The 20673-nt window shown below is 33.8% G+C and overlaps 1 protein-coding gene across 12 annotated transcripts in view; it reads left to right on the plus strand.

The window, feature by feature from the left end:
* The window catches only part of chico (insulin receptor substrate 1 chico), an 80652-nt gene that overhangs the window by 44771 nt on the left and 15208 nt on the right, over positions 1-20673 (plus strand). For 5 of the 12 annotated variants that reach the window (XM_069843889.1, XM_069843887.1, XM_069843890.1 and 2 more), the window contains exons 7-9: positions 6968-7066; positions 13462-13581; positions 20135-20287. The exons of 1 other annotated variant lie outside the window; for it this stretch is intronic. In XM_069843889.1, the coding sequence (XP_069699990.1) occupies positions 6968-7066; positions 13462-13581; positions 20135-20287 (372 nt within the window). The remainder of the gene's footprint in view (positions 1-6967; positions 7067-13461; positions 13582-20134; positions 20288-20673) is intronic. 6 more of the 12 variants (XM_069843894.1, XM_069843893.1, XM_069843892.1 and 3 more) reach the window with 6 other exon arrangements.

Raw genomic sequence — 20673 nt, forward strand, 5'->3', positions numbered from 1 at the left:
ATTTTCTAGTCGGCAAGGGATTAGCAAATCCATGGAGGAATACAAGTGACATATAGCTTACTGTTATTGCATATCATTCAGCGTGATGCATTATGTCTTCCCATTTTCCTTAATTTTGTCTTAATGATAGTGATGAGAACTGTAGGCTTAATATGTCGTTTAAAAATTGACAATACACAGAAAATGTCTCTTATATGCATTCTTTAATACTATGCAAATCCTGTCGAAGAATCTCTCAAATGACTGAATAATAAAAAAGATAGTTCAGGCAGCAAAGTGTCCAAAAGAGCAAGTTACCATTGTTACAACCTCACTTCTGATGTCCATTATTTAGGCTTACCTAACCTTAATTGAAAAGTTTTGTTTTTAATCATTTTTCAGTTTCCTAGGTACCAAGTAGGCTACTGATCACAGGGTATAAGAATAGCATACAGTTTGCTTGACTACACATTTAAACATTTAAATACATATTAAAAACTCTGGTTTATGATGAGTGTGATAATATTGTTTGAAATTGCATTATATTCTAATGAAAAATTATATATGAGCTAATGACATTAGAAATTGAGGATGTTTCCGGTAGTGGAGTATATAGTAAGAATTGAGTACTGTAGTTTGAATATTATATACTCCTGAAATTGTACCCTGTCAGTACTCTTCATTGGTTGATGATGGATTATGCCTATAGTGGATATTACTATCAGCACCACTTTGAAATGGAACATTTTCTTCACCTCTAGACCACATCTTGATAATTTCTTTTCTTCTTCAGGTAGGTTGTTTCTAATATATATGTGTTATAGAAGTTAATTACTGCGTAGTCAGTTGTATAGGCTTTATTGTTGTTGTTATTACTATTATTATTATTATTATTATGTTTGTATTATGCATCCAAGGGACAAGCTGTATTGCAAGCAGGTCGCTGCTATCTATCTGTTACGATTGGTATTTGGTTATATTACTGACCTGCCAACTTTCCTGTATAATAATGTGAGTCGCCCACAATTAGCCCATGACTTCTACTTTCCCACATTAACATAATATCCTTCCGGATTTAGAGGTGATTGTTTAACTTTGGTTTTTAATATTATATTTTCATGCCCTTGCTGTTATTTATATTGTTGTAATTATTATTTTATTTAGCCAGTCTCTCACATTTCATCTCTTGTAGGTTGTGTAGGTTGGTAGGTCTGATGTTACATGCACTCATTAAGAATGATTTAAGATGTTTAGGTCAGAATTTCACTAGTACGGCTGGACACTTGGTTGCATTATACAAAATTTCGCTTCTTTTAAATGATAATTACTCATGATCTCAACATTATGGAGTTCATTTTCTTGTTATGTGCACGGAAAATTAAAAGAGCATACAGATGCAGTATTGTAGATATTGAAAGTGGGTGATTTTCCATGGTTGAATTTGTTAGAATTTGGAATGTTTTAGTCTCTTTTTCATAGAATTTAGGTGAACATTAATGGCTGTTAGTACTATAGTGACCATGCTACTACATCTTCTTTACTTCTTGTCAGTTTACTACATTTGTTCATTTTCTCTCCATTATTATTATTATTATTATTATTATTACTACTACTACTACTACTACTACTACTACTACTACTACTACTACTACTACTACTACTGTTATTATTATTATTATTATTATTATTATTATTATTATTATTATTATTATTATTATTATTATTATTTAGTAGTTTTTAAAATTATTAATTGAAGTTATGAAAATAATCTGACAGTGGAAAGATAATGAGAAAACAATAGTAAACAAAAAGATAGTTCTTTGTAGGCTCAAGGGCCCATGTAGCTTTATTTTTTGTACATAGGATATTAAAAATGGTTTCATTTATTGAAGTACTATTTCAGCTTCTCGAAAAATGTCTGAACATCATACCTCGTCAGGTTTGTCTAAAGGATTAGATTTTTGCTTTTAGGTGTCATAGGGGATCCACGTGATGCAGCAAGAATAATAATTTTTGGCCAATGGAAAATCTGTACAGTGGCATAATGCACAGTCAGCGAACCTAAGCTTACTGTGTATGCTCGGATTTTCCAGCAGTGTGATATTTATTAGTCATGGGCACTATATTTTATTGAATTTAATTCATTTCAGAGTTGAATTTAATTGGTTCAGAAGCTTTAATTCGATTTTCGGTATTTTTTCTGCTTTGTAAATAAAATAAATTCATTTGATTATTTCCAAATTATGAATCCCTTGCATAGTGGAGACCATTGGCCAAAACCTGTCCAGCTCAGGTGTAAAGACTTTATTTTTTCCTGGCTTCACTGTTAACATTTACAAAATTATTATTGTTGTGTACGTTTTTGATTGGAAAAAAATATATATATATATTTTAACTGTTAAGAAAAAAGTTTTCTCTTCTGTACTATTTTGCAGTAAAGTTATGTGATGAGCCATTTTGGTTGTCATAGTTATCAGAAAGTGACCATTACTAGACAGACTTGTCAACAATTAAAAAATAGAGAAATCTCCAACTTGTCAGTTGTTTGTTTTGCTTGTCAGCTTGTCACTGCTAAAAACTAATTGTTTTTAGAAACTGCTTCTTGTAACTGTGCATATAGCCACTTCATGTTTGAAGTGTTACAATGACAGCTGTGTAAATTTTGATCCTAGCTGAAAGTAAAGAATAACTTTTTGTCATATTTTTCAGAACAGAACATAGTCCATTCAACCTTCTGTCATTAAGTACCATGGTTCTTTCCCAGATTCAAACTGTCTGATGATAATCCTTCTTCTTGCAAGTGCTAGTAAAGCACGAAAATTCTACTGTTCTTTTAATATTTTCATGACAAACAGGGAACTTTCTTCTTCCTTCTAATACTGGTCAAAAATTCAAAATATTCTTTAAGCGGAATTAGTAAATGGAAATTTCATAGTTACGCTTTCAAATTAGCCAAGACATGGTATGGGGCTATTCCCAAGGAAACTTTCTCTTGTGAACTAATTATGCTTGCTTATTAATAGACTATCCCTCCTATCCTATCTTGATACTGTTTAAATAGATTATATTAATTGCATTCTGATTCCCTTCAAAGTTATGTAACCCCTTTTGGTGGGATGGAAGGAAGAAATTGAAACTTCCACCAAAATATTTAATTTGGTGCTAATCGTGTTACACAAATCAGCAGAATTAATAAAGTAAATACTCAAATACTACAAAATGAAACAATAGTTATCATTAAATTTTAGTAATTGATTAAAAAAATGTACATTGCAAAGTAAAACAAGTGACCAAAAGATTCAGAGCTCACATACTGAGAATTGCTCACCCTTCTTAAGTTCTGCTCTTACATCTTTCTCCCATTATCAGAAAATGGCATTTATAATTATATGCGTACTATATAATACATATTCGTCATTTGTCACCTCTACAGTCCATCAGAATCTGTGAGACTTTCATATACACTTTGTATATTGATCATTCAAATAGTAGTTCTGAAAATTTCACTGTTTGATCTCGAATATGATTTTATGTATGAGGCAGTACATACAAATGTTCGAATAAGGAAAGGGCGTTGTTGCCCTTTCAAATTAAATGGGCCTCTTATGTACATGATATATGAAACATTTTATTAGAAGTTTTTGAATAAATTTAAAATTTCATTGTGATATCAGATTTAAAATAAAATTTAATTACTATATACAGTAACTTTATAGTCATTGTGGCATATTTGCTGGCTCAGGTGGAGACTATGATTTCTTACAGTTACTTCCGCAAAAACGTTTGTTATATGTTCTCATGGACTTGGTCTCCTGTAGTACAGGTTATGGAGCACATTTATTTTTCCCCATACTTCTACACAAGCTTGTGGAGTACGAAGAAATATTGGAGTGATAGCAGGGGAAGCTGGAATATTCCGAGAAAATCTGTCTCTGCACTGATTGTAATTCAGAAATTCCACTTCCCCTGGGTCTCAAGGACTGCAAGCTGTTCTTCTGATTCAGTTAATGATATGTTCTTCCCCCAATTTGCAGTGGCGAAGCTAAGGTGTAAATACTGGGTAGGCTGAAAAAAATCTGCTTACTTTGTATCTTTTTATAGAGCAGATGTTTATCAGCTTTTCTATCAACATTTTTTTATGACACAGGCCCCACAAGAAGATGATGACCACTCATTTTCACCCCCAAAGGATATTTCTTATACCATGAAAATTGAAAATTTCTGTCGTCATCCACTATTTTAATATGTAAATGTGATGTTGATCTCCTATCTATGTAAGCATTTTTTTTTTCATACATCCAACTTGAAAACGGTTTCTCTTTTAATTCTACAAATAATGACCTTAATGTTCTTCCATTATGAGACATTTTACACAAAATTAATATGTAACACACACACACATACATGCACTTTTGATTGAACTAAACTAAACTCAACAACACAATGCTTTCAGAGAACACCAACACCGCACAACATAATATTGTGACGGAAGGCTAGCTTCATCCTGTACGAAGATGTGGCAAATCAATACCCCCTCCCTGGTCCCCCCTCAAGCTTGCGAGTCAAGGTCGTAGCCGTGCCTTTAGAGGCTTTAGCCTTAAGCCTCGCTGCTCTCTCCATACTGGAATGACTGCCGACAGTGAACTAAATATATGAAAGGATCAGAATGCAACTAAGTGTTACAATATATCATTATTACTAACTTATAGGTCTACTGTTCTAGGAATAATAACTCAAATTTTTTGGATAGGCTGTTTCAAATTAATAAAGGTTCAATACATTGCATATAATTTTTCAGATAGAATGTTCTTAATGTTCAGAATCAAGTGCGTGTTTTCATATCAGAAATATTTAAATTGAAATTTTATATTTAGGATAAAGGAATGCTTAGCTCTGATAGTATTATTAAGTATCCATTAGCCATATAGTGCGATATAAAGTGATAAAAATATAATTATTTCATAAAATCCAGCATAAGCCTTAGTACAACAATTTCTTGTTCTATGTAAGTATGTTGCGTGGAGAAATATAAAAATTTATATAAATTGCAGTTTGTGCAAATTAAGTGTATTTAACAGCAAACAAGCATTACAAGGAAACCTTCCAAAACCCTGGCTGAAACCTCGCTTAAAATTATATATATGTAAAGGAAAAACTTAAAAGTGATTAGCTGCTGGTACAAAGCGTAAGACAAATTAATAGACTGAAGTAGCAGATACGAGATTTCTTAGAGGAATTGTGGGTGAAAAATTATAAAAAAATATATATATAAAAATCAGAGAATTGGAAATTGAAAATTTACAGACATCATTAAAAGAACAGTGATTGAGATGGTTTTGTCATGTGAAAAGGACGAATGATGATTACTCCCCCCCCCCCCAAATAAAAAAGCGAAAAGTGCTGGAATGGATAGAAAGAGATCCAGAGAAAGACCAAGAAGCATGTTACGTATTTCTCCACAGACTTTTTACTTTTGCAATACAAAGCTTCCAGCTTCCTTGAATTCTTTTCATAACGAATATAATGTTTATTTTGCTCTGATTCTTACCAGTGCAGTGTGGGCGTATTTACGACCTGCACATGGCATTCATAAAAACAAACAATAGCACCAAGAATGTGTTATCAGTGTTTATGGGAGCGAACTGCTCTGAACAGTGTCACTATAGACTGCAAGGTTAATAGAATTTATTATTCTGTGCAAAAAGTTTATTGTTATACAGCAAGCATCCAGTGCATGATAAATTAATTTTTGCAAGTGTGAATATTCTGCAAAGGACTTCATTTTCAAACAAAATTCTGAACAACTAGACTCCTCTTTATGCATGCTTTTTTCTTACCTGCACTCGTTCATTTTTTCACTCCAAATATTTTCACAACTTCTTTAAAGTATCTTCAATAATTTCAGCAATCATTGCAGACCACACACAGAAAACTTTTACTCACTTCCGCACATTTTTCTGTCTTTGTTCGATTGTGGAGTAATAGTCCAAGACATCCAGAAAGTAAGTTCTGACATTCACGAAATGGTAACTGCTGGAAATATTATTTTTACTGTCACAAAATTACGCATAAAGCTGGCTACTTCTGCACTTGTTATCCTCTTCTTGTGAGACATGATTTGTATCTACTTATTGAAATACTCTCGATACCAATTTGTTTTCATATATTGTCACTGTTAAATTTTTATTGTGCTAAAAATCTCTTTAAATGAGGTTAAAAAAATGAATGTTACTGAATGCGAGATTAGGTGATGATGACGTTAATATGTGATAATAAGCAACCAGCTATCAGTTCCATGAACCATTGGATTGAAGTCCATGCTACATGCTACTTTTGTTACTTTGTGAAGAGGGCATAATATAATTTAAATATTTTGGAACCATGATCAGAGATGATCCTGTTTTGCATTCTTGCATATTGTCACTATACACATCATTGTAATAGCTGTCTTCAAATTAATTAGAAAACAAAATAATGCTCTTATAGTCGTTCTACACTTTCCTCTATAACTGTCCTCAAGTTTTGTGGTGAACATGAAAGCAGAGATCACATGAACCAATCAAAGAGATACTGTCGATAAGCACCTTAGAAAACAGATGTGCTCCTCTGTGTAGTGAGTGTCCCATGAGACTAGAGAGATCCCTGACTGGCAACACAGGAAACATAGTCAAAGTGGAACACAGTAATCTTCAAAACATAACATTTAAGCAACTTGAAGTAGAATGCCATTATAAATTAGTTATTTAGATTTAATTTATAGATTTTCGTATCTGCTGACATAGGCAAATAGCATAACAGCCAAGTGCTTTGAATTAGAAAGCAACAAATATTTGCTCTTTATTTCTTATAATTATATAGCTTACTATGTAGTTGATCTTGCAAAGCTATACAGTATTGTGTCGTCACAATGAAAGCTGCGCTGTAGACTAGTAGCACTGCTTGTAGTGACAGTTGCTTAGCTTGCTTGTTGCATGTGATGATGTTACAGAAGCTGCAGCACCCACCACCAGCACTACAACCACTGTGACCACCACAACACGTGCGGCACCTGCCACCGAGATGGACAACCATGGCCTTCCTCAGCAGGGTATAGTTGCATGATTATATGCATGTTACCATATCAGATAACAGCGACCTTGAGCTAGGTTCTCCTGAGCAGACTGTGCTAGTAGTGCTATGTCGAGATGTCTTCAGTGTGTTGCCTAATTTATTAAAGCAGACTGGAAACTGCGTGTTTGAACATCATGTCATTAAGTTATGGTTCCCATATCTAAATAATAAATAATGGAGTGAGAAAAAGGAAAGGAAAAACTATTGAAAGGTACGTGAGTGCGCATCTTTGCAAGGGAATGTGGGGCTTTGTGAGCTCAAAGCCAGTTGACCACTTATCTCACTCCATTTTTCACTATTCTATTAAAGAAACTGAGAGAAATTTTGAAGGAAAGTTGAAAATGGATATAATCTAATAGGTACCGGTACCATTTAAGATGTCGCATATCACAATTCGCAACATGGCTAAACAACAGCAGGACAAGGTTGTCTATGATGTTAAAAACCAGGATAGAGCGAATGGTGAGAAGTAGATATTGCTGTCTTCTCTAGTTAACTATGCGAGTGATTCCTGAATATTAAACATCTGGGGAATTTTATAATTATTTTTAAAGTGAAATTAAATGCTATGTACGTAAAGATTAATTTTTTGGTCCTACAGAATACGTCTGTTATGGTAACAATATTAGAGGAGACCCGGCTCCAGAACGAATTTTTCTCCTCTAATATTAAATGCTATGTGTTAAGGAAATGATTAGATGCTACATTAACATATTGTAACTATTTGTTTTCTAATGGCACTCATTCATTTATTCAGCAACTTTTACATTCTCTTGACATGAGGTATAAAGAGATGGTTGTTGTTTGTCAGATATGACATAAGCATTTTTATGGCAATCAGTGTAATTTCCACTCCACCAAATTTTTTCCATATTAATGTAGGTCGAATATAGACATTACACGTCGAAAGAAAAGGGCATCTGTTTCAGTGAATCATAAATTATGTGACCAAATCAGTGATAACAAAGGAGTTTGGTAGTGATTCTAGTGACTATTTGTAGAACTAAATACATTGCAGCCTACTTTCTTCAAATAAATCCTTTCCATTTTCCAGTCTTCTGTAATAATAGAGGCAAATGATCAGTGTTTATTTCGATGTATCCAAGCATGACAAGTTTGAAGCATTTCGTATAAAATTATGCTTCAATAATGTCTGTGAAATAATTTTATGGATAATAATTTTCTTTCTCTTTCAGTTAACAGGTACCATTGCACCTGTTGATCTGGCATGTCTGTCCGTCCATTTGTCTAAATAAAAGAACTTTTCTCCCACTGAACAGAATTTGACATTTTCTCGAGTAAACAAAATTATGATTAAATTAAAATGAGAAATAATTATAATATTTACTCGTTGCTTTATTTATCTTATATGTACTACAGTGTGGTGCAGTTTCAGATTTAAAATATGTTAAAAGATTGTTTATTTTACTTTTCCATTGTATGGAAGGTAGCGAAATTAGTGTGATATTGCAAGAAGTCGATTTTGCCATCTTTACAACAAACGCAAGTTTTCATTGCATCTGATTTCTATGAAGAGATTTTTGGCACGTCATTTGTCTATCCATTTGTCTTTTTCATTTCTGAATAACCTTTTCTCCTGAACTATTGGGCAGATTTTTCTTATACTGATATCTACTAATCATTTCATCCAGGAAGTATGCACTTGATATTTAATAATTTGTATTCCAAATTGAAGATAACAATTTTATTTTCTTATTACATAATACAAATTAAACACTGTGAACCTATCTTTAAAAAAGTTTTTATCAGAAAAATTAAAATTTTCTGCTGTGGTATGCCTTCTATAGACAAAAGTGTTAAAGAGCTTCAAAAGATCTGCATAAATTACTTTGAGAAGTTATTGTAACTCTAGCAATTGGAGGGATGGAGCAAGAAATGGCTCCTGTTTCTTTACAGAACCTTTTTGCTATGTATGTACTTACAATTTCTTTGCCAATTAGCAAATAACGTATATTCGTCAGTGAGCTTATGGTTGAGGGATGGAGTGGAATCCAAAAATATGCTTAAGTGCTATTGTGTGTTGTATATCAGTGTGATAGAATATTCCAGAAATGGGACTTTTGTGACTGAGAAAGAAATGAATGTGCACGTATGAATATGACCGTGGATATTATTTATTTAACCAATATCTCTGTCATTACAGATTGCCATGAGACAAAGAATACCAAAAAATTTCAGTTGGAAAACTTTCGTAGAAATTAGCTATATGCACATAATACAATAAACCTATTTTGAAATTAGGAAAATTAAACATTTAATTTTACATGTTTTTCATAATGTTTATAATCAGAAAGTGCTTGTTACTTAATTATACCCAATGCTGTATTATCATCCAAGCCCACTTATTTCTGTTCAGTGGGACATGTTACAGTTGTGGGCCGTATTTTGCATCTTGGAACTGTATGAAATATAATGTTTATTCTTGTCACAGGATTGCTACATTTTAACTATTGAAGTTGTTACAGTCATCAATGTCACGTAAGATGGCAAGGTGGATGACTGCAAATTTCATGGCTAAAATTTCTGATTCTTTTGAATCTGAAATCAAAAAAATAATGCCTGGCATGTTATGTTATTTGTTGTTAGAACCTTCGCATTATGTGAACTTTCGCATTGATTATTTCTAAAGTCTTGATCTAAGAGTTCAAAATGTTAGAATGCATAGGAAGGAGCATAAAACACAGGATTATTATTTAGACACACATCCATTTAGGTGTCTTGCATTTGTAAATTGAAAAAGAAATCCCAAGTAATGTTCCGTAAATATTCTCCAGAAATATTATGTAAGCTAATAGTGTGCAGTACAAATCCCTCATGACCCTGTGGTATGCATATTCATTGTCTTACATTCATTATCACATAAGAGCATCTAGTGCATAGCCAACAAATACGTGTTGTTCACCTGCTCTTGGACGTAACATGTTTTCGTTGAGTATCTAATTTGCTGTCCCGTGAGAAGCATATTTGCCTGAGTTTATAATACAGTATTCAACAGGTGAACAGATATGCTCACTCTGTCATTTTGTTTAGCAGTCTGACTTTGCAGTCATGACAATTTCTGTACGTCTCATCTCTTAGGCTTGTTCACAACAATAATTGATCTCATTACAGTTCACTTTTCAGCCATAAATTAAAGTACTTCGCGCAGCTTTATGTCATTCCTTATTAGAGTTGTCCAATGAGTGAGTCTGGACTTGTTGCACGTCTGAATTTGATTCTCATTTATCTAGGCTTACCAGATTTTTTATGGTCGAGCAGGAGACATCAGCAATTTAAAAAAAAACCCACAAATGCTTACCTAATCACTCTCCATTGAAATGTTACAGAAAATACATGTAACAGTAGGTACAATGATAGAGCTTTGCACACTAAATTTGTAGAGTATCTTAACATTTTGAATTAAATGCATAAACACACGTAACTCCTATATACAGATAATTACAGCCATTAAGAATTCAATTTCAGTACTGACGCATGCATGAAGTCTTTCACATAATAGGACTAGTGTACACACTGAACTCTAACACACACATTTTACAAGTACTTGTCTGAAGACTGTATCTTTTTAAGCATCTGTTTATTCGCATACAGCTTCACACTAAGTTCTTCAAATGAGGAATGAAAATTTGTTTTCACTTGTAGGTCTAACAAAGTTTTAACTGTTTCAACTTTCTTTTTTTTTTTTACTTTTCATCAGTCCAGATTGAGTTCATTATGTAGAAAAGTCTTTCAACTGATGAATTACTGACTGGAAGTCACGTGATTAATGGCACTATTTTGAGAAGATTTTCAAACGGAATTTTTTTTTTTTTTTTTTTTTTTATTTATTTATTTTTGAGATGTTGAAAAACATCATATCACTTTCACCTGTTGGATTGTCACAAAATTTCTTAGTTTTTGAACTACCAGTACTTACAAATGGACGCTGTGGTAGTTCTAACGCTTCTGTGCAGCGCGAATGCTAAGATGACCAGAGACAAAAATGCTATGTTCTTCTCAAAGAGTGCAGAATATCTCATACTGTGCTCACTGGTTCTTCTTCTGATACTGAGAAGCATTCAGAAATGTGCTTGAATCGCAGCAGTTCCATCACAATCCTTAAATAGTTATGTGTAAAATGTTATTGAAACAAAATCGAAGTTTCTGGAGACAAAATTAATTTTCGGGGACAAAAGTGGGCTACATTTAACTTACTGTGACAGAACTGTATGAGCAGCTGCTGTGCTCGTGGCACCAGAGTAAATTGGCACATGGAAAGTAGTATGAGTACTAAACTGAAACAAAACAATGAACACGTCTGAACTTGTTACCCTTCTGCTCCTGATACTCAGTAAACTTATACCCAAATTGTGGAAGTTACACGCTATTAATACTCTACCAATACAAGTTAGCGCTTAGGAAATACACAAACTGAATCGAACATTGAGTGAATCTGGACTGATTACTACTTTTAATTCTGGTGCTCATTTATCTCTTTGTAAACAGATTGCAAGAGCCATACACTATTATAGCAATTATCAGTTATCAGGGTACTTCGATTCACAACTGTTCTGCATATAAGTAGAGCTCGGATGTTTGGCAAAATGCTTTTTTACTGGGTGGAAGTAAATCATTATTTTCATAGATATAAATGTGATTTGGGGTAAATCAAAGTGATAGAGTTAATTTTTATTTTCCCTTTTTAAGGTTGTTTCTTACTAATTCAATAATAAATGCTTTTTTTTTTTAAAGCAATATTTTTTTGTTTATTTGCAATTTTCGCATTAATTATAATGTAATGTGTATGAAATTTAAATATATAAAACAATGACACACTTTAGTAACAGTAATTAAATAAAAGTAATTTATTTCGGTGCTTAATCTGCCAATAATCGTGCTTTAATACTATTGGTGTAATATGAATAATCAATCAGTCAATCTTCTTAATGTATCCAGCTGTTTGCTGACAACATAAAGTCCACTATAGTCCACTGTAGTCTATTCAGTTTTTATTTTTCATGAGAAGTGAGGGGTATTTTGATCGGTGTTCATTATAGATGCCTGTTGCTAGTAGCCAGAGTAATGAATAAAGAATGATAGACAAAAATGTAATGTCGTGTCTTCACAATACGAACAATCAGCTTTACAATTTCAAATATTAAGCCCGTTCTCATAGAAGTTGTCACACAGCATTTCCAATTGTTTGCTTTCATATTTTCAAATCTTACTGTTACAATTTTTGTGCTATACGTGTTTATTATTATAGGAGAAAGAAATTTGAGTGAGGAACAGTCCGTTATTGTCGGGTGACAGAAGGTATAAGATCAGTTAGCTAGAATGCCTAAATTCAGTAAACCATTGAAAAGTAAACTTCATGTTTACGTTAATGAATTTGGTGCCCATGTGTTTTCAACTGATGGAACCATTTTGTTACCGTAAACTGGGGTTACTTTGAACACAGAGGAAACTTTGAACATTTTTTTCAGAAAATCACATTTATGTTTCTACATGCTGCTCTTGTTACAGATGGAGGTAAATTTGATATGAGAATGATTTTATAATAATTTGCCTTCATCTATAACAAGTGTAGCATGTAGAAACCTAAAAATGATTTTCTGAAAAAATGTTCAAAGTTTCCTCTGTGTTCAAAGTAACCCCAGTTTACGGTATGTACAGTTTGTGAAAAGACAGTTATTCACGAAAAATAAAGTATTTTATAAGTCAGCATGTGTCAACTACGAAGTAAAAATGTGAGTTATTTGATATAATTTAAATTTATTGTGCCTTTCTTTTTTTACGCTTTTACTGCCTTTTTTGCCTGCCTAAACATCCGGGCTCTAATTATAAGGTATAGTCACATGTGAACAACAGTGCCATTCAGAAAGTAACAACAATTGAAACAGCTGTTAGCTTCCACTTCACTTCAATTGAGTGTGAACAAAAGGAAATGGACAAGTCTGTATGGTGAAATATTGATTTACAGTGAACAGTCTTCTTTTGTTCTTTTGACGATATTTTGTTTTTTTTTTAATCATGCTGTAACTATTTTTTTAATAAATTAAGAAGAGTAATTACGATGAACCTTAAGTTTGAAAACAACAACAGTTAAGTGTAATGCATTTAATATATTTACCGGTATTTTATATTCACTGATAAACATGTTATGTGGCATTTGAGTTTCCTGCCTGTATGATATTCAGGTTCATGCTAGCTCATTTTGGACAACTCTGCTTACGACAATTTTCTCATGGCATAAAGTACTCTGCTCTGTGACTGATTTGAGACAGAATGCGTGGGTGTGTACGCATGAGTGTGCTTGGCTAACTGCCTGCTGTGTGTCCTGCCTGTGCTAGTGCTGGTTGTTGGTTTCAGTGTTGTCTGCTGCTAGTCTGCCTGTCGCTAGTAGTTGCCATCACCATCACCACCGCACTGCAGCCCCACATCATCCAACACTGCCGGTACACCCATCTCAGAGGAGGCATTCAGTGTCAGGTACTGCCCCCCCCTGGAAATCATGCTTACAGGCGGATACAGATAGCAAATTCATTTCCGTTATCTTAACTAATCTTTTCTATTTCAGTGTTCTAAAAGTACTGATACAAAACTACAAATTTATTCTGTTGTTGATAGTTAATGAAATATATTATATAGCATATAAAATAATAAAGAAGGAAAATGATTACTAAAGAAACATAAGGTAATGTAATAGTCATGGTTTGTGTCTTATATTTAATATTATTACAAAGTACAGAGTGTGACAGCATATACAACTTACAGGCATTGTAACTGGTCATAATGCTCGATTTTTAGTGGGGAGATCTAACTGCTTTCTTGCACGGGAGGAAGACGAATTGGTGGTGATTTAGTTCTGTAGTCCCATACAATAATTCATCAGTAAGAGGTAATAAGAAAACGTTACATTGATCTTATAGCTCACGCAAGGAACAATTACCGAAAAGCAATGGTGGCATTGCTGTCTGTTTTGACGTGTGTATGTAGGCACGCCAAGGGGGCGAGAGGTGCGAACCTATGGAAATACTGTCTCTTCCAAGAAGATTAACAGATGAGGACATCGTTGTGGAAATAGAGAATGTACCTAGCAAGAAAAAAATTCGAAGCTAATTAAATGCGCAACATATGTTTGTGCGAGATCGTGCGTATTTGCTTGGTTTCCGCACAAAACCAATCCGCAGAAAGTGTAAAATTCCACATTCAGTATTCCCAACCTAACACACACAACAATTTCCCTCTTCTTACCGCTTAAGTGACATGTTGATTTTACTGCTTTAGGCTTTTAACATATTATTTTTAGAGACGTTCAATATAGTAATAATTATAAATTGGAAACTTACCACTGCAATTTCACCTAAATTGCACTGTTAATTATTGTTTTTAAATATTTGCAAAAATTAAGTAAACTCTACAACTCCACTAAAGTTACTGCATTCGTGATGCAAGTAACATGAAGGAAGCCGTGAAAAAATCAAGAAACTTGCCGATGTTATTACTGCAATATGTTATATAAATAATATTGTTAAAATATTAAAATGAAAAATAATTCATTACATAACCTTACCATTTGTTTTAAGTTCGCATTTATAGACTGGGGGTGAAAAAAGACAGACGTATATCACGGCCTTCTGGAGTATAGTAAACACAGAAAACATTTTAAAGCAACAATGTTGAAGATAGATATTTTTGTTTTGCAAATTTGCCGTCATTGAACAGAAACCAAGATGGAAATTTCATTGCAACTAATTAGAAATTCCTCTTTCAGGTATTCCTCAACTACGTTTCGCTTTTTCAAACTTTTCCTCGAACATGAAAACTTCAACATACCGCTCTTGTAACGCATATTACTATTACGAATGAAATAATAATACTGTGCGATACAAGACATGTATTTATATGCAATGGAACAAACTAAAGTCATAATGTAACTATCACAACACAAGACTGATTCTATCGATGTCCTTTCTCTTTGGACTGTACCCTTGAGTATCATTCAAGCTTTCTCGTGACCTTTCCTGTTGCTCGCTCTTCCTTATCGCATTGTTTGATTCGCATTCCTTCCATCTGTATTCCCTGCTTGCGAGATCTATACCTCTTATCAAAGCATATTTTGAAAATGATGTCCACCTTTCTGGATGCAAAAATCACATCCGTGTAGAAAATCATGAAACACTTTCTGCAACTCTCTCTTTGTAATTTCATTCAACACTCACCTAATTTCATTTTCCGGCTCTTCGAGAATTTGTGGCCTATTCATATACACTGTCTAGTTTAAATTCCCTCACAGATAAAACTCACGAACATTTAAATCTGGGAAACGAGCTGGTGAATGTCCATGACTGATAGTGCGATCATCAAACACTTTTCCTAATGCTCCAGTGACTGTATGTGCAGTAATGTTATGCTGTTGAAATCAGAGATTTCTGTCATCATTTTAAAAAATCTGTTCTTCCAGCTGTAGTTGTAAATAACATTGAAATCCCATTTAGTGCTAGTGTGAAAAATCTGGATGTTCATATCGATGAACACTTACATTGGGCCACACAGACTAAACATGTAAAAAAGTGTTTTTATACTGCATTCACTTCGACGAATAATTTTTTTTTCTTTTAAATGAAACAAATATTAATCCAGACACTTATCATTCCACAGTTCAACTACTGTGACGTTCTAACCTGATCCAAAAATTACAGCGTGTCCATAATGCCTGTGTTCGGTTTATATGTAATATCCATTTCTGTGATCATATCTCGCCATCTTTCAATGAATTGTCTTGGCTCCAGCTGGCGACAGATGCAGTTTGCATTGCCTTTCTCTTCTTTATCAGATTTTGCATACATCAACCCATGAATACCTTGCATCACGATTTCATAATCTATCCATATATTAGAATTCACAATTCACTAGTTTATAAACTAATCCTGTAATTTAATTTATCATCTAGTTTAAGTAAGTGTTCTAGTTCGATAATCCTCTGGCTTATGCATTTTTTCTGTTTTGATTTTGTCTTAGGTATACCTATAACTTTTTTTTTTTTGTATTAACGTTAATATTATCATGTATTTCCTTTTTATCCTCTGGTTGAGTGGAAGAGAAGGCCTCACGGCCTTAACTATGCCAGAAAAAATAAAGCATTATTATTATTATTATTATTATTATTATTATTATTATTATTATTATTATTATTATTATTATTATTATTATTATTATTATTATTATTATTATAACAGCTCAATGGAACCAAGCTTTGTCTGTTATTATTGAGATGGATCAACAGTACCATCATGAACAGATTGCAACATTCACTCACAAAAATTCACGCGAATGGCTTCATCTTCTTGCTGTAATGAATGAACCACTGTCACTATAAGAATAAATAAAAGTGCATAATTTTCAGTTTTCTTAATGCTGATCTTTGTGACATATCGCATTCTTCTGCTAATCAGTATGAAGATTTCCTAAGGCTTAGCTGAATTCTTGCCTGAATATCTGTACGTTTTTTCGATTTGATTGTTGCATCCAGAAAGGTGGACATAATTTTCAGCATATACTTTGATATTAGGTAAGATCAACATAACTTTTTCTTATTACATCTTACCAGTGCATTATTTGTATGGGACTTTTATATAGGCCTCGATCACTGCCATTCATTGCTGATTCATTTTCCTCCCATGCAATAGTGTGATCGAATCTCTCCACTAAACACCACGCTACAACCAGTTATAATGCCCGTAAGTTGTATATGCCACGCACTGTATATGTTAAGGACATATTCCGAAATGTGGATACATCTGGATAGTGGCTGACAATTTCGGTCTGGCCATAACGTGATTGGGAGCATTGTAATTTGTCTGGGTAAATTGCTAGGTGACGAACTTTGTTTGGGTAGATATGCGTAGATATTTCAAACATTCTTGTGCACACAGTGCTAGTTAGGTTAGCACTGGCTAGATTAGGTTAATTTAGTTTGGTTCTGTGCATTTTCAAAAATTGGTTAATTTTAAAACATGCTGACTACATGACTGTGACAAATAAACATGCAGTGTGATCACTATTAAATAGTGCTCATGAATTTAAATTATTAAAATATAATTACATGTTTCGGGATTACTGCTTCCCATCATCAGTAATTAACAGTGACAGATCAATTTTGTATCTTCGTGACTGACACATCACATCAGACAAAATCTGATCATTGATCTGTCTGATGATGGGGAAGCAGTAACCTCGAAACATGTATAATTAAAGAAGCCTTGATGAAAAAAAAAACTGTGTTCACACAAGTGTTTTAATTGTTTATTGTATTTTAATTATATTTTAAGAAGTTACATGACTATTTAAGTAGAAAGTCCCCCTCCCTCTCCACCCCATAATATGTCAATGTCTTGTTGTTTTGCAGTATGCCCAGACAAATACCATAAGAAAACATTAGTGTAAATATGCCCAATCATCATGGACTTTACGTGATATGGCCAGAAAATCAAAATTATGTAGTTTCCGTGACAGACCGTAAATTTTTTATTCCGTGAGTCAATATATGCGAGACTGTTAATCTGCTACAAAAGGATTTAGAATTTGATTTTGAGAGCAGGACTTTATTGTGATTTGATAACGAGAAATTTGGTAAAGTTAAATTGGCAGAATGTGAGAAGAAAGTTTTTTCAAAATGTCTGTTGTTAAACCCACAGAAATTAAGACTTTGTTAGATATGATATTATACTTTAGATTAATTATTATAATAGTAAGATCAGAAATTAAGTTTTAATTGACATAATGACATACAAGTCTTACTGATTATGACATTATTTTGTTACAGTTTGTGTGATAGTTGCTCATAAATTGACACATTCATATGTTAGATACCTTATAATATTTACAAATAAAATGAATAATGATAATAAATTGCCTTCTATAATACACCACTCGAAATATTTTATACAGAGAAAACACGTTATTGGAGTAAAAGTGAAAGATTATCTTTAAAATGTAAATATATTGCACAAATGGACAAGAGACAGAAAGTCATTGGGAAAATATGTTTTGTATCATTTAAATTGCTGGCACAGTAACTTATGCAATCAAATGATACAGTGTTACAAAGTTTGGATCCTTCTCCAGATGAGGAGGAAGGAACATGCTTGTTGGAAATGTTACAACTGACAGTTTCAGTTGACTGGAAACTAGTAACATTTCTTCACAAGAAGTTAATATCATCTGTGGATCGAGTGGTTATCATGCCTGACATAAATTCGAAGTTAATGGGTTCAAGGCCACTCAAGAGTGGTAGATTTTCAAGGACGATGAAAATTCTTGTCTTGTCTTGTATTTCTGATTCATAAAAGAACCCATTTTTTTCGTCATTTCTGTTGGTGATGGTTGGTTTCCAATACCTCTAAATATAAATGTGAATTCTGTTAGCCTAGCAATGTCGAATTCCATCTCCAATGTAGAAATGCTTGTAAGATGAAATTCATAATGCTGGGTGTTAGAGTGACAGTCACTTTGAGTCCATTTTACACTTGATCGAAAAATCTTCTATAAATCTTCTCTTCTCCTTATATCTTTGTTGGGAACTATCATCTGTCCTAAATGCTTGGCACACTGTCCATTTCTACTTCTTGTAGTTGGTAATTGTGTTGCATATATATGATGTTCCAGAAATGTTGGCAAAGCTTTATAATTGTGTTCTATGTACAGAAAGCATGAAAAAATGTTATATTGACATGGGTCCAGGTATATTTGGTTTCCTAAGGTTTGAAGAGTTATTTTCATGACAGATTACATATCTCTGTTAACAGCATGTTATATAGTGTTCATATTGTCCGCCTACGACCCTGAGACAGAACTCTGATTCTCAAACACGTTCGAATATACCCAGAATGTTCTGTATTGCTTTACAAGCTGCCACAGTCTGCTCCTGAAGATTCCTTCATTTTCCACTGAAGATGAATAATCATAGTTTTCAAATGACCCAAAAACTAGTGACTAGGAAAAATATAATATTTACAGTAGATTTGTTAGAGCACTGTCACACATAATCATCATACCTCCATGGAGTGCTAGTGGTAAGTTATCCAAATAGATAATTAAGTTTTTTCCAGGAAAGCTCTGTAGTTTTTCTCTGGAAGACTGGTTGGAAGTTTATGTGGCCATAATAAACATCACCAATCATGCAGGCCTAAATATTGATGGAGAAATGCTGTGATGTGGATTCACATCTGCCCAAATGTGCTGTTGTGGAAATTCTGGATCACATTTCTTGTGAATTACGTCAGAGCAGTGAAGTCAGGTTTACTACCATTACTACCACATTGCTGCAAGAACCATTGACAGAATCTTTCTCATACATGATAATCTGCTAGAGAGAGGGCTTGTACGTGCTTTAGGTGGTAGATATGTACTAGTAGTTGTTCTTGCAATGCTGTTCAGGTAGACATATGAGAATATTGCATCTCTGTATTAATATTTGTGTGGTATATCCAGATCCTCATCCACCAAGTTTTCTTGCTCTGCTTCAGGTGTCATACGTCATGGTCTCCCACAGTTGCCAGGATGAGCTTTGTTCTTACAAAGGTGACGAACGCATTTTCCTTACAAAAATCATGCTACTAATTTTTATCATTCCTGACACTGTATCGCCTTTAATTGAGTCTGAATCCTGGACCTCGAATCTAATTGCAGGCATAATAATCATTTGTCTCCAGAAAATTACTCATTGGGACTATACCAACTGGCTATTCCAATGAACTTACAAGTTTTTCGTCATTAAAAGACGAAGGCAAAGCCCGCCTTTAAAACATCATGTGTTTTGTTACATATTTATGGGAATGAGAATAGCCATATTATTTGGTCCTTTAAAAAAATTTGAGTTATGTAATGGAAATTGATCACACACATGACTAACGTTTGGTTTTGTATAGAGTAATCTGAAAGTAGAGGTGGAAGTGGAAGGTCACGTGACAGGTGATCTACTGTGAGCCTCTGTATTCTGGAAGACTTGCAATGTTTGTGCAAGATTCCCCACATGTTACAGCCCTCTCCTGTGTGGGAAGCGGGGGTGCAGGCACCCACCAACGTACCTACTCCTTCCCCCTGTCTGAGCCCGGATCCCACACACCTTGGGAATCTAGGAGAGGGAGTACAGGCCGATTGGGCAAGAGAACTTCGGTCAGCAATAATGTCCGCAGTAGGTATCATGCTCCCGCTCTGTGCAGCTGAAGATATCTCAGCCTGTGAGATTCGTCGTGTACAGTATTCAATTAACAGTGTTTGCACTGCATAACTAACTCGTGTTTTGATAATTGTCCTGCCTTGATTATCGCTGTTTGTAATATATTGCTAATAAAATCTTTGTAATTTCATAATCATATTATGTAATGATTTCACTAACCAATTGTCATGGTGATAGTATGTCAGTCATCAACTAATACTTCAGTTGTAAGTTGTTGTGTGTGTTGCATATCACTAACTCTTCTCTCTTCTCTTTAATATCTCCACTAAAATACTAATTCTTTTCTCAGCCTCGTTTCATTGTCATCCTGGTTGCCTTCGTCTTATTTTTCTTCTTCATAT

This window comes from Periplaneta americana, chromosome 13 (assembly GCF_040183065.1).
Source record: "Periplaneta americana isolate PAMFEO1 chromosome 13, P.americana_PAMFEO1_priV1, whole genome shotgun sequence".
NCBI classification, from domain to species: Eukaryota; Metazoa; Arthropoda; class Insecta; order Blattodea; family Blattidae; genus Periplaneta; species Periplaneta americana.